General features: G+C 49.2%; 5 protein-coding genes across 5 annotated transcripts; 2 read left to right on the top strand and 3 right to left on the bottom strand.

Annotated features, from left to right (window-relative positions):
• Positions 1-7: 7 nt before the first annotated feature.
• Positions 8-3068, bottom strand: PSV08DRAFT_406430 (cation efflux family-domain-containing protein; the record flags this gene model as incomplete). The annotated part of the gene is made up of 5 exons (XM_014222620.2): positions 8-411; positions 576-1297; positions 1420-1545; positions 1895-2849; positions 2940-3068. 5 exons carry the CDS (start codon positions 3066-3068, stop codon positions 259-261), a joined length of 2085 nt encoding a protein of 694 aa, XP_014078095.2. The 3' UTR covers positions 8-258.
• Positions 3069-3612: 544 nt separating this feature from the next.
• On the top strand, positions 3613-4126 carry PSV08DRAFT_1270 (At2g23090 like protein). The gene is made up of 3 exons (XM_014222618.2): positions 3613-3751; positions 3810-3876; positions 3962-4126. Exons 1-3 carry the CDS (start codon positions 3735-3737, stop codon positions 4109-4111), a joined length of 234 nt encoding a protein of 77 aa, XP_014078093.1. The 5' UTR covers positions 3613-3734; the 3' UTR covers positions 4112-4126.
• A 1558-nt stretch (positions 4127-5684) lies between these two features.
• On the bottom strand, positions 5685-9727 carry PSV08DRAFT_375935 (zinc ion binding protein; the record flags this gene model as incomplete). The annotated part of the gene is made up of 7 exons (XM_066093314.1): positions 5685-6330; positions 6388-6558; positions 6796-7457; positions 8660-8709; positions 8746-9026; positions 9066-9222; positions 9253-9727. 7 exons carry the CDS (start codon positions 9725-9727, stop codon positions 5685-5687), a joined length of 2442 nt encoding a protein of 813 aa, XP_065949937.1.
• Positions 9728-10605: 878 nt separating this feature from the next.
• Positions 10606-11466, bottom strand: PSV08DRAFT_254954 (uncharacterized protein; the record flags this gene model as incomplete). Its single annotated transcript, XM_014222614.1, has 1 exon — positions 10606-11466. The coding sequence occupies one exon, from the start codon at positions 11464-11466 to the stop codon at positions 10606-10608; it is 861 nt and encodes a 286-aa protein (XP_014078089.1).
• A 1972-nt stretch (positions 11467-13438) lies between these two features.
• On the top strand, positions 13439-14568 carry PSV08DRAFT_213351 (uncharacterized protein; the record flags this gene model as incomplete). Its single annotated transcript, XM_014222613.1, has 3 exons — positions 13439-13606; positions 13666-13814; positions 13861-14568. Exons 1-3 carry the CDS (start codon positions 13522-13524, stop codon positions 14566-14568), a joined length of 942 nt encoding a protein of 313 aa, XP_014078088.1. The 5' UTR covers positions 13439-13521.
• Between the last annotated feature and the right edge of the window lie 102 nt (positions 14569-14670).

Here is a 14670-nt window from a genome sequence, read left to right as displayed (position 1 = left end):
GGGGGGGGGGGGGGGCTACGGTGGAAAGGAAAGGTTCTTTGTTGTAGCGCTTTTTTCAAGCCATATCACCCACTGGCGTTGCGCGATATGTACATTATGGAATTAGGGCATGGGAATGACCCAAAAAACTTAGATCGGAATGATATCTTTGACTTGATCACTTGCGCCATTTGTTATTTTTCATTTTTTTTTTCCTTGAAGTTTAGCTTGATGTTCTTCTATGGATAGACAAGATCGATTTCACTTCGCACTGCTCCATTAGAGCTTACTCTGCGCCTCCAGCACTCTCAGATGCACAACTCGTCCTGGCTTTAGTTTACTCCAATCCTCTTCATACCCCTCTTCGACATCAGGGTACGGTCCCAACGGCGTGATAGCCAACGGATTGATACTTTCATGACTTTTTGTGTACTATTCAAGAAGACACTTCAGTCAGCAGCGTCCCATGCACACTTCATTCGTTTGCTCGTAAAAAACAGATAACCCTTCTACAAGCACACCCCCCCCCCCCCCAAACAGAAAAACAGGGGAGGAAAAAAAGGGTGGTGAGCACAAGAAAACAATAGAAAACTCACATTCTCCTTAATATGCCTAAACTCAGTAGTCTCCTTGAACCCCGGCACATTCCAATACAAGCCCTTGAGCCAATTGTTCAGCACAGGATAGTCATGCCTAATCAAGCCGAGATTCGTCTTAAAATGCTGGGCATAGACCGAGTCGAAGCGCACAATAGTCGGGTAGGCAAAGAGATCCAGCTCGGTAATCTGGGAGCCGAGGATATACGGGCCGCCGTTGCTATGGAGCAAGGACTCGAGTTTGTTGAGGGCAGCGAAGAGCGGGACAACGTGCTGTTCGTAGGGTGCTTGGGACGGAGCGAAACCGGCTTTGTAGACGCCGTTGCAGATGAGGTCTGTGAGCCAGGCTTTGATGTCGTCGATTTGGTCACGGAGGTCGGTGGGGTAGAGCGTTGTGGCGATGGAGGATGGCTGCGAGAAGGCGGCCGGAAGCCATTTCACCATTTCGGCGCTCTCGTTGCAGACGATTTTTTGGGATTTTTTATCCCAGATCATAGGAACGGTGTAGCGGCCTTTGTAGGCTGGGTCGTCGCGGAAGTAGAGTTGGTGCAGGAATTGGCTGTTGAAGACGTGGTCTGGCGTGCTGCCGGGATAGGTGGCGTCGAAGCGCCAGCCTGGTTCGCCTTTTGGGTAGGGGCGCACAATGGAGATGGGGAGGTAGTCTTGGAGGTTGAATAGGTGCCGGATTAGGTTGGCGCGGTGGGCGTAGGGGCAGAAGAGACCTGGTTTCGGGGTGAGTTGGTGGGATGGGATGTAGAAGGGTGTAAAGTCAATTGATCGAGAATTTGTTCTTGGGGGAGGGTTTACGAAAGGAAATTGCAGCAGGAACTTTGGCCGGGCTTACCGATATAAAGATGGTATCGATCTTTTTCTGGGGGAAATTCTCCGCCTTCTTGAATCACGCCGTGCCAGCCATCGTCAGTTCCATACTTGTGGATTGCGGGGTTGACCATGATGAGATGAGTTGGATCTAATAAAGAGCGCAACGTCTGAACTACGATGTTTGACTTTAACTAAACAGGTAATTTAGAAATCCTGCCAGGTTTTGCATATGCCTCAGTATACAGCTTGCAAAAGTCAGCAAACTGTAATGGTGTTAAAGGTGTGGCTTTGCGGGGCCCCACGTTACCTATGTACGTAGCTAATCCTTTACTACCGAAATTACCCGAACCTACTGTATCCAGACTTCATTGCTTGGTAAGACGTCAATTAGTGACTGCTCGGTATGCTGATGGAAATATTGACATCGTTTCATCAATTTAGTTTAGAATCTACTAAACACTAATTACAGCACTTCAGCTCCTCGCACAACGACCCACATGGTACGCGACACTTTTCTATACTGGGCCGTGCTGTGCTCGTAGCACTGGGCATTGCCGGAGTTACTTCTTCGGATGTACCTGGAGTATTCCCAAGCATCTCCCCAGACGATGCAAGCTCGGGCTGGAGTGTCGCAGAGTGTATACCATATGCGTGCAGGCATTCAGAAAAGATCCTTGCTTTCTCCATGAAGCTCGCAATGTCAGGATCACTGACCCTAACGTGCGCCGATGCAATAGCCTTCTTTTGATCCAGACGCCAGACATGTAACTCGTGTACACCCAAGACACCTGGGATGGCTTCCAGATCGTGCTTGACATCTTCAATCTTGACGCCCAATGGTGCGGATTCCAAGAGGATTTTACCGCTCCGCTTTGTAAGAGGCAGCGCAGAAAGAAATATCATAATGGCGATCCACATACTGACTGCTGGATCGGCGTAGAAGCGGTTGGGTGACTTTACGAACCAGATGATTACAGCTGAGATAATGACGCCAATGTTGTTGATGGCGTCGCCAATGACGTGCAGTAGGACAGCAAAGATACCAAGATCCATGCCGTGTTTCTTAGGTTGGATGACTAGATGCAAATGATTGGCGTGTCTTGGGGTCGATAATCGAACTTCTCCGTCGCTGCTGCTGTTGCTGTGGCCACCCCCGTGATCGTGATCATGATCATGCTCGTGCAGGAACAAAGCGCTGATGATGTTGAGAAACAGCCCGACACATCCCACAATTAAGATCAGCTTGGGGTTGTCGACGTGTTCGATTGTGATGAAGCGCTCGATAGACTGTAGGGCGATACTGAGGCCTAGGGCTAGTAGAAAAGCGCCGTTGAAGAAGGCACCAAGCAATTGGGCACGCGCCCAACCAAACGAAAGGTCTGCAGGGGAATTCTTGCGTTCTGACACTTGGACTGCCACCAGGGCTATGATGAAACCGATCAGGTCGTTGAGCTAGAACAAAGTTTAGGTTAGGCACGAGCGAGCAAGATAAGAGGATGGTGGATGTGTAAGTGAACATATCCAGGTCTCAGTCAAACTTACGTAGTGAAAAGCATCTGCAACAAGGGCTAAGGAACGAGTGTAGAAGCCGACCGATATCTCTGCCAAGAAGAAGCTGAAAGATATTGCTATAACGGCCCGAAGGCGTGTCTTCCTAGTGATGCTGGGCATGGCGTAGAGGGAAATTGATAAAAAGAGACAATCAAAACTGCTTAGGGAAGCGCTATATCAACAAGCAAGGTAAGCGTAAGGGAAGTAGGTGTAAATGAGGAAAATAGGTGTGCGCAGCACCAAAGTGAATGGAAGTAAAGCCAAGTGATATTAACAAAAATACGTTGAATTTAATAATCGCGCAACAGACAGTTCATAAGACATGTTTCTCTGTTCTGTGACGTCGAACTCGGTGACAGATCGAATTGCTAGATTGTTGTGTTAGGTGTGATGAGGCTGCAGACGTCCCAAATCTGCGACAGTGGATAGTCACCGCAACAGGCCACCGTTCTTGTCACTCCTCGGAAGTAACGTGACGCCGCTGCTGTCATTTCTGACAGCAAGTCAGACGACAACTTTAGTTGATGAAGGTCGATTCGTTACGCGCCCTGGAGGAGATGGATTGGCCTTCACATGATAGCGCGGTGGAGCTAGTCACATGCAGGTTAGCGCCGGGATATCAATCACCGCCTTTGTCTGGTTACGGCCTGGACCCTCCCCGCCGCAGCAAAATATCTCGCAGCGACAGTTGGGCTTCACTTGGGCAACCTTCCATCTTTAGGCACTCTCCAAGACCAAATCTGCACTCACAAAAATAGCCATTAATTGTCGTCAGGATAACACAAGATGGGCAACGGAGCCAAGTACGCGACTGCCTTGATTGGGCCCGACTTAGAGGGGCAGTAACTAACGAACCGTTAGAGCACAGCAGAAGCGCGACCGCAAGGGCGACTCAGGCCCCAAAGAAGCCAAGAGTCAACTGAAGGCCGTATGTACCCCATATTCTTGCACGACTTTGCGACTATCACCACATGCTACTCTTGTTGCAAGCCGGATTGCTAACGCGCCACCAGAATGCCGCTGCCCAAACCATCAAGTGCAAAACCTGCTTCCAGACCTTCCAGGGCACCACGAGCCGCAAGATGTTGACCGACCACGCTTCCAACAAGCACAGCAAAGACTTTGGTGACTGCTTCAATGCGGATGAGGGTGTTGTGAAATAAACGGCCCGTACTCCGGTCGAACGACTGAACTCACGAGTGAACGAGAACGATCACACACATTCTACCATTTATGCGAGCATGAGATACCATAAGCGAGGAGCGAGGAGTTGAAACAGGGGACGAGCATTTATGGCGAAATGAATGAGACCTTTTGTACAGGCGTAGGGTGTGGAATTCAAAATATTGATCTTTTACCTCCGAATACTTCTGGTTCTGAGAATGCACCGTTTACTGTTGCTGACTTTTCGTTGTCTTACTTATCAACTGTGGCAGATTAGGAAATCACCAACTACAGGATTTACAGAAACCCGATGAAATTACAAAATTATAATCAACAAAAAAAGAGGAGGAACAACTATCTAGGAGACTACTGTCTGGTATTCATGTTGACATAGATATATAATGATGGGGTGGGTCTGCAATCATTGCAGGGAAAGCTCCACTCTCCTGCCTAATACGGCGCAGGACCCGTATCATTCGATAGTGATGCCTCCTGGAAAAACCGAGAACAGAAGTATTGAAGTAGTCCATATTTGAAAAAAAAAACACTATTACAAGACCGTTAAATATCAAAGAGTACAGCAATCTACGAAAAGTATCATCATCTAGAGATGACAAAAACTAATGCGTCTACCTTGTGGGAAAAGACCAGCACCCCTGGGATCACAGATGTATGGCCTAGAAGACTTAACAGAGCTGGCATACATGGGATCTTGTAATGCAGCCACCACTTGATCATAGATTGTTCATTTTCTGTGGTTTTTAGTAATTTCATAGGTTCTAGCATTGGCCTCTTAGTCTAGTCCAAGACAATGCGCTTTAGATACGTATGCTTCCTCTGCACTCGGCAATTCGTAAATACACCGTTTCTACCCCGCCCCACCCCACTGTGCTCGGAACAATTTTCAACACGGCACAAATACATCCAATCCTTGAAGAATAACGGAATGACAACTCGGCAACAATAGTTTTGAGCTAGTTAAATCATTTAGAATATAGATTTACAATTTTTGCATCTCTTCATCAAACAACACAATACCGTCTCCTTAGCTCAATTGGGAGAGCGCCAGACTGAAGTCTTCGGTCACTAAATCTGGAGGTATCGTGTTCGATCCACGAAGGGGACATCGTGCCTGAGCTTGCTCAGGGTTCTTCGAACTATTCTTTTTGCGGGTGCTGCAGACATATCTGGCTGTGCATCTTCACATCCTTTTTGCTTGGTTCGTGTCCATTCGTGCATGAACCGAGGCTAAGAAAGGATGCTAGTAGCTAGTCTTCTCGTCGTCATTTTAAATTTTTACCAAATTTGGCACAACTGCGTAATTGTACATAGTAGTTCGGGTCTTCCAAAAGCGTGAAACGCATACTGAACATTGTTACGAAGCAAGTGGAGAGCATATGAGCAGCAAGGTACCGACGGGGGGGCATGAGTACCTCTATGTCATACATATAATTCTCAGTGGTATATAGCTACATGGTCCTGGGTCTTCTCCTTCTATCATTCAAAGAACCTTTTTGTTGAACATTGAGATCAGTGGCGATCAGTTCAACGTACACTCTACATGCCATGACTTCAAATCGCCAGGCGGTTGTTTCCAGTCCATCCATGCCACACACCGCCAACCTCCTTCGCAATATCCTCTGCAGTCCGGCCTTGTGCATCCTTCAGGCTCCTGATATCGACCTTGTCCTCTGTCAAACCCCGCATGATACCCATAGCCTCTGCTTCCTGGAAGACCTCCGGTGGGAATTCTAGCAGAGGGTAGTTACTTGCGAGGAGGAGAAGCAACCAAGCCACTTCTCTACTCTGCGCATGTACCGCCGCATGGAGACCTGACTGCATGTCGCCAATTGGATCCTGATACCTCAGTACCCGATCGATGCCCGTTTCCTTCGCAGGATCATCCGTAGTGCTCATCTCCACATCTCCTTGCTCATCCTCATCGTCGTCGTCCGAACTATCGTCCAACAGCAGCTCAATGATAGCCTTGTAGTCACCTGCACGACAGAACTCGAGGAATGCGCGGGCCTTGCGGTCTTCGGGATAGGCTTTGAGGTAGGATTCTTCTACGAGTAAAGGTAGGATGTCGAGGTTTTCTTGGACTCCGCCTTCATTGTTGAGTCTGCAGAGGACCTTTTGCGTGTTGTCTTCGGTGACGGAGATTTCTTTTGAGCAGTTGGGGCACGAAGTTATTTCGTAAGCTGAGAGAAGACAGTCCCTGGAATTTTTTTCCCAAAGTTAGCAGTCGCATGCAGATTTCGAACAGGGTATTTACCAGTGGAAGTGGCACCCGCAGGACAATTGGACATCATCTGGGACCGTTTCTGGGGCGGGTGCGGGTGCTTTGCCTGACGAAGATGCGCTGCCTTCGTACTCTTCTTCTTCGTCGCGCTCGACTTCTACCTCGAGAGGATTCTTGCAAATCACACAGCCAGACATTTTTTTTCTCTCTTTTTTGCGACTTTCGTATCGGGGGTTTGCAGGAGATCAGTGTTGGTGAAATGTTTGGCGGGGCATTAGCGGGGGTTTGGACTTTTTTGTCGCTAAAAAGCGAAAGATTGGTTCACGCGTCACGCGTCTGGAATTTGCACAGACGTCATACCATGTTAGAAAAGCATCAATTAGCAACCTTAAAACGTTGAAAGAAGCAGGAATATTCCCTGGTAATAGTACGCACGATTACAGCAATTTGGAATAGCTGGCCCTCCTCCATAGCGACACTGGTCCTTTTGGGCATTCGGGCTTCTCTTCGCTCCCGTAAACCTTTGGTTTTCCGTCGACTCGTTTCCGGAGTGCTTCACCCACAGCCACCATCCTGTCTCCTAGCCGCATAACCATTTCCTGGGGACTCATCCGATCCTGTCTGGGATCAAGGCGGTCTTCGAAGTCGCTCCTTGGTCCTTCGTACCTGCAAGCCATGGCTATCTCTGCATGCGTTGCTGGAAAAATGTCCCAGTCGCCATATGAGGTCCACCGTCCGGCAGTGTCGTTCCGCATTTTTTCAGCTTCCAAATCCCGGTAACGCTGAACGATTCTCTCGATTCTTCTCCGATTCTTGCTGCTCCTTGACTGTGTGAAATAGTCGGTGTACAACTTGCTCCAATCCACTAGCAAAACCCCGTCTTCGGCATGCCAGTACCAGATGGCCTGGTTCGACAGTTTGAATGGCCAGTACGATCCAACACTGACTGTAGCATTGCACCCAGAGGAGGTTGCAGAGAAAAGACGCGATAAGCACCCAACCCGCTGCTGATCTTGTTGCCAAGTGTCTGACACCGGAGCCTCCTGTCCAACTGAAAACACTGCCAGGCTCGAGTTCTCGGACAAAACGCGATTGAACTCCAGCTGATAGTTGCCGCCAGGATAGCCAAGATCGGATGTGATGATGGTATGCGGCAAGTAACACATTGGGTATCCATGAATAGTCGTCGGTCGTGCCTTGCAGTCATGTTTGCGTCCACCTGTCTCAGTCACAATATGCTGACAGGCATTGCAGAAGATGCTGGGGAGATCTGCGAGCGACCCTGCAAGCGACCTTTCAAAATCAAATCTCCCTAAAAACGAAGTGGATGGCATGGTGGTAGTTGAGTCGGGTGGCCATGTGCAGACCTGAGACACCCATGATATTTAGAATCTTCTCAAAAGCTGTGCGCCCTGACTGTTTCCAAAACTTTGGTACAGAGGGTGTGATCGATACGCAGGGTTCTGCTTGCTTTCACGTGTTACCAGACTTTTATTGCTATAGCAATCGTGACGCTGCGCTGTACGTGGTCTTACTGACCATGTCCAAGACCAGCCCCCCTCACGGTACCATAGCATGACGTGGCTATCTACTCTGTCCTTACGCGCTTTTGGAATGAACGCGGGGTGCTGGGATCGACCAATGCAGGAAGAAGAAAGAAGTCGCTGTTTCCGTCATATCTTCTCTTTCGCCCCTTAACCCATGCCTATTTCTCTGAAAAAGCAAGCACGTTATCTGGGGCGGTCCACATCCCAGCTCCTCCCACTGGTGGAGGCAAGGCGAAAAGCACTATGGTATGCATCCGTGTACCTGAGGACCCGCCCTGTGTCTGACATGCCCATCACGCAATACCAAAGTACAACACGGAAAAGATGTTGCTTTTGGAGAGAAACCCCCAATCAAGAGCCGAGCGCATTCTGTAAATCAGGTCGTGAAATTACGCTATCTGCTCTGAGGGACTGCCAACTCACGATCAACACCGTCTTTCCGCATGATCTCGTGCCTGGCAACGTCATCGCATGCCGGATACCGCCGCTGCATTGACGGAAAACACAGTCGTGATAGGTCCCCGCACACATGTTTACAACATCCCTCTCTTCCATGGCCACGCATGCGTGGTGCTAGCCTTGCATGACCCAACATTCATAGCATCAATAACGAAACGCTCATCAACCACAAGCGTCAGAAAGCACGACGGCGCTGGTGTCTGCAGGATATCGAATGGACTTCCCGGTCACAAGCTGGAGCGAGATGCGCGAATTCGATCATGAATATTAGTTTAGAACTACCCGGCTACTGTTCCAACCTGGCCATATGCTCGATCAAAAGCTTTCCACGTTCCACACCACTCTTCGTCTGCTCTTCGCTCTTCCTCGACCATTTCCTGGATACTTTCTATGCTCCTCATCCGGGGTATTGGTCTATTCTCTACATCCGTCACGTCAATACTCTTGTTTTTCCTGGCCTTTTCGGCGTTGAGACGGCGGATGCTGTCCTTGTTCTTGATCAAGAGGCGTTGCGAGGCGGTTCTCCATAGGCCTTTTGAGCTGCCGACGCGGTCTCGAAGTGGCTTGTCCCAGTCCTGCTCCCATCCGTTTATACTTTCGGTCAACATGGTGTTCAAGGCGACGTGAGAGTGAATCGAAGGTGGGTAGCAAATCTGTGCTCCGGTACTCATTTTCCCGTGTGGAGATGCTGTACTATGCACTGACGGAGAAGTTGGGCTGTACAAATTATTTGTGCGGTTAGAGCGTCTTGCGCCCGATCGTGCGGTGAGGTCTGCAGCAGAGTCGTTTCTCAGTGTAGGTGATCGTGGCGAGTCTCTGTGGAATACCTGTTGGGCCTGGAACGAGTCTAGCCACGAAAGTACTGATCGAGGACCAGGTAAGGGCTCTTCACCTGCCCCTCTAAGATTTCCTCTGGTTTTCTGAATTGGTGTTTCAGGGATATCTGATTCGCGGGGCGTGTAACCTAGACTTCTTATAGGAGAAGACCTGGCTGATCGTGATGATGGGCGGCCTCCGACTAACGAGCTTACGCTTGCATTTACAAGCCGAATTGTCTTTTCACGGCGGAGGTTAGGTCGGGTTGTCGATTGAAGCTTGCCTTGCGAAGGCAAAGCCCAATTGGTGCTCGTGCCGGTCGTTTTCGAGTTCATAGTCCCTGTTTTCCCGGTAGTGGATCTTGATCTTCGAATAGATAGTGTGTGTCGTGGCATGTGGTTCGTAATGCTTGCACGATGAGGCGGTGGGATTCGTTCACCCGTATCCAAGTACGAGGCCTTCTTTTTGCGGCGTGGGTGACATTTGGTTAAACAACTACCGAGTTTCTTTGCCCATCGCAAGATGTAAGACTTGCGCTTGGACTTGGTCATCTGGCCAGTTGAGTCGTCGGCCATATCTTCGCTCATAGTGGCGATCGTAGTGTCGTTCATGTCGTCGTTCATGTTTGTCGTAAAGTAATGTGCCGCTTGTTGTATGTTGTGCGTAAAGATAGAACTGATGTGTTACAGGTAGCGAAACGAAAAGGAGTTTCTGGATGGGATACGAACGAAATATGAAACGGAACGAATGGAAAAGAAACTAATGTTTTCATCCGTGTTGAAGGTTGCAAGACGCACGACCAGACAACAACTTGATGGTGGAGTGGGAGCTATGATCACGTAGCAACGTGATGCTACATCCCGCAAGCACGTGGGCATATCCAGATGGTTGGATGATGATAGTGCGCTATCCTTCTATAACCCAAGTTCAAGTGTCATTGCTGGTTGTCATCTGCTTCGATATGGCCGCAGGGGGAGTACTACCAAGTTTTGGTAAGTAGATAGTCGCAAGTGAACCCCCCTTCACCCCACCATCATGAACCACTTGGTTCGGTATGCAAACTGTGGAGCAAACTGCAGGTTTCCGAACGAGACTGTTCCATGCATTCTGCATGAGCATTGTTGGGTAGATCGCTCTTGCTAGTAAATTGAGGGGTAAATGCGCTCCAGTTATCTGCTGGAAATGCACATGTATGTGCACGTCTGTTGAGAGGGTCCGCGTTTCGCTGGCCAAAATGTTAATGGAGCACTGATCTCTCTGTCAATTGTTCTTCATATGTCGGATAAATAGACCACGCTTCACACCTTGCTTTTGCGGCTGATGACCGGGCGATCCGTTTCGCTGCCAAATGTCCGCGGAGCGAAAAAATGGAAAAAAAGGCATCATGCTTCCCATGGCATTTCTATGCCTCATGACTGTCCTTCCTTTTCTACTGCCTCAGCGGAAATTTCCCCATGCAGAAACGCATGAAATTTCTTCCGGTTCTGTAACAGCTCATTCCCAACTTGCATATTTCCAGGATAGCGTAGACAACAAGTGTGAGTGTCAGGCCGACGCTCAGGAGTACAGCGCTTGTTGTGAAGAAACGGAGAAGATGAGCAGCGAACCCAAGACACCTAAGTATTCGACTCCTCGCCCTTTGCCGTCTTTGTGTTGCAAAGTACCACATCACAAATTCTTCTTGGCGTGATTGCAAATCCGAGGCTGAATCTGCTGTATGCGGTCGTATTCGTGGTCGAATCGCTTTGCTCCTACACCTAACGCCTTGTGCTTCGTCACCCAGGCGAATACGAACCTTCGGCTCATAACTCGTGACCAAATTGCACAGATCTCCAAAAATGACTTTGGCAACTGTTGCGCGGTCGCTGATCAGGGCGACGCGTACGTTCTTGGCGTCGGGAAAGAGCCATGTGATGGGGTTACATGCTGTATGTAGACAGTGGCGTCCAAGACTGCACCAGAAACAGCACCAGGAGATGTTAATATTACTCTCGGAGAAAACCTTTCGTGGCAGTACTTCTCTGGCACAGATGGCTAGGAGGCGGGACGTGGGACGTATGTTGTGCCAGAGATCGTGCGCAGAAATGTGTCCGCAGATTTTCAAGATAAGTTCGGTAGGGAGACGATTGAAGCTTGAGATCTGAGGACGTCTGAGAGTACGCATCTCTTCGGATCGGCAACTTGACTGGGAGCCTCTCCGTAGTACGTTGGGGTGATCTGATGGCCACAAGGCAGAAGTGCTCATGATAGGTTCGGTGTGCGCTGTATGAAAGTAGGCGATACGCTCCATGTTGGGTATATGGGAGGATGAGGAGCCATCAAGATAAATATTCTAAAGTATGGGCTGATGTGAGCAGCCGAGAGGGCTTGCGTAGGGCGCCCCTCACACACTGTTCGGCGCTTATAGATGCGCTTGGGGGCGCGAGGCTAATGGACATCGGACTTGGACGTTGGCTCATCCGGTCGACTATATAGTAGTATGCCTTAATTAGCAATACGATTTATAGACATTGTCTGAAGCTATAAATGCCGAGAGGGTAGTTTACCCCATCTTCTAGGTTTCCCTTCCGCTGTCATAACGTGCATAATTGAACAGCTTTAACCAATCAATTTCATTCATTCTTTTTATTTGGCAACTAGCCCTAACCAAAACAGTAGTTGCGGGGAATGTAAGACTTCTATCGACGTATATTACCTTAATTGGCCGATTGCCTTATCAGGCGTACTTGACTGTATCATCGGGATACGAACTAATCGAGTTAGTGAGAATTGCTAGTCGATTGGGGCTGCTTTCCGCCGAACACCCGGCCGACCTTTGTATCGGCGCGAGCTGAACCTCTCTTTGATGTTGCGTATAGCCTGTTGGTTTTGTCCCGAAAACCCATCAGCTGATGAAGGGGAGTGGGGAGGGGCGACACCTCCAGAGGGTAGTAACCGTTGCTTGGAAGATGCAAAGCTCCAAATTTGTCGGTCTAAACTTATGCATCTCTCATGTACATAAGCCGATCACATGCTAGAGACTACCATCAAAATGGGTGTGTTCTGGGGGTTTCGCAGTATCCGCACCAGTGCGCCTACTTAAGTGTGCTCATTGCCGCGCTTTTCGCGATTCTCTCATCTGCAAGGTTTCATTTATATCAACTCCGTCAGGGCACCCATAGCAACAAGAACCCCGACTGTAACTCCGGCTGTGATGGGACTGTGTTGATAGGTAGAAACCCCATTAAATGTAAAACGGCTTTTGCGGATCCTATGGCGATTGAATCAACTTCCAGTGTACTTGGAGCCTGTTGCCGTGGAAAATCCCCATCTGGTATGACACCGGCTCTCGCCGATAATGCCACTAGTATAATGCATGCTTGATGATTGCCGTGCAACAAAAACGGCCACTTTATTTCTCCAAAGATGATATTGTGCTCGATATAACAGATATGCTGGTCATTATAATTACCTCAATCCATCAGGACCTTGCGCTTTACTCTCGATCTCGGCTCGCTAATCGGGTGCACGGCATGCATTCAAAGCGCATCTTACATACGTACGCACCCAGGAAAATGTGAATAGGGCATTATCGTCCCACAAGCAGATATCAACATGTCAGCTTCACTGCCAGTAATGCGCCTGGCAACAGAATACACGAACGTTGAATGGCTCGGATACGAGGGTGTTTCAGCCTTGTAACGTCCGCGAGCCTTGTCGCCTCAGGTTTGTCTCAGTCGCGATCACGTGGAGCAGCAAGGTCCCCAGCCACTCCCGATTCTTCGGACAAAGAGGAATGCCAATGCGCAACATGACGCTTCCCACGCTGCGCATCATACGGTTCTGGGGGAGCAATATCAGACGCACCGATCACTCGCTGTACTGTGGTTGTTGGAACCGAATGCGCCACGAACTACTAGGTGACAACAGACGGCCCAGTGTGAACGCCTCGACACCAATCCTCGACAAAGACGCTCGTACTAGTACGTGTCAGCTACCAGAGTCTCGGGCCGAGAGCCAAGGGCAAACTCGTATTTGCTGGCCTAGATTCAGTGTTACCTGCAGGGTCAGGCACAGCCAGCCACAAGGGATGTTTCAACCCCGCGAGCACCACAGATGGCATCAAGACAGGGCATTCGGCTAGCGTTACTCCGAGAAAGCACGGTGTCACGATATTGACGTCTATAATCATGCTCTGTCTGCTGCCAAAGGTGAGACCTCTGCTTGCGTTTGCCACACCAACTTTCTTCAACCTTTTTTTACTTCTCTTTTTAGCGCTCTGGAAGCCGCTGCCAGCTGGACTGTGCATATTACTATACGTTCTTCTTTTTTTCGGAGTTTGCAATTTCGTTTTTTTAATATCATAATGGGTTGTGGCAAGTCTATTTTGATTACTCTCAGGGCTCTGGCCCTGATTGTAGCACTGGGAGTCACTGGATTGGGTGGTTGGTGTAAGAATAACTCTTTTTCCTGAATGAATGCGCCGAATTTTACTAACAAACCGATGTAGCCATTTTCACCATTCGTGATATTCAGGCACGTAGTGATGCGATTCTCGATAGTGTTGAGTTTGGATCACAAGAGATGGAACAACTCTGGGCAAGGTTTTTCGATGCTGTCATCGCCGGCGCAATAAGAACTTGGGTTTCCATTGGTTTAGTACGCTTTTCGATCCTTCGCTCAAACCATAACACTGACGATATAGACTGCTCTTGCTTCCTTGATCGGCATCGTATTGGTCTTGGCAACAATTCTACCTCCCATCCGAATCCGTTCAGCAATCATGGTCCCCTTGGAATGTCTGGGAATGTGTGCTATGGGAGCAGCAGTTGGTATTTCTCTGAGTTTCGCTTTGAGCGTAAATGCGTTTGGCGAGAGAGTTCTTGATATATCCGCTTCCCCAGAACTCAGGAGGCTTGCCATGCTAGTAGACCTCAGTATGATCCACTTCATCGCAGCCGGTGCCGGATGGCTTCTCTTTCTGATCGCATTCATCAGCGCCACTGTAGACGCATGCAGACGCGCTCGAGAAAAGGAAAGCTGCTCCTTTGAGCCAACGGCATCTGCGCTTGGCATTTCTCACGGATACGCCACGACTTTCCCTCCTCAGTCGCCCTACCGTATGCCAAGTATCTACGATCAGGAAGCAGCTCTAAACGCGAATGATGCAACTGCATCAGCATGGAATATTTCTCAGGCCAAAGAGTCGGTAGGGAGGGATCCAGGAATGAGCTCTGCAGAATCGATCGTGAGCCAGGAGGGCAGGTTGTCAATTGGATCTGAGATGAGCAGTATCTCCGGTCCTTTGGGTCTGCAGAAGCCAGAACGAGTACAGCCAGCCCGGCCAGCTCGGCCATCAAGACCATGGAGCGGAGCTTCCAGCATAAGGAGTGGAGTCGTACACGCAATATAAAACGTGCATACGCTCCAAAAAAAAGCCAAATGATAGATGGACGATTTCCCACGCTCGCTTCCACAAAATAGACACATTCGCTCCACTCAGTTAAGGAAACCA

Source organism: Bipolaris maydis (genome assembly GCF_028858645.1).
Source record: "Bipolaris maydis strain C4 unplaced genomic scaffold PSV08scaffold_1, whole genome shotgun sequence".
In the NCBI taxonomy this organism is placed as follows: domain Eukaryota; kingdom Fungi; phylum Ascomycota; class Dothideomycetes; order Pleosporales; family Pleosporaceae; genus Bipolaris; species Bipolaris maydis.
Note: the sequence above shows the minus strand (reverse complement) of the source record. Positions and strands in the feature narration are given on the sequence as shown.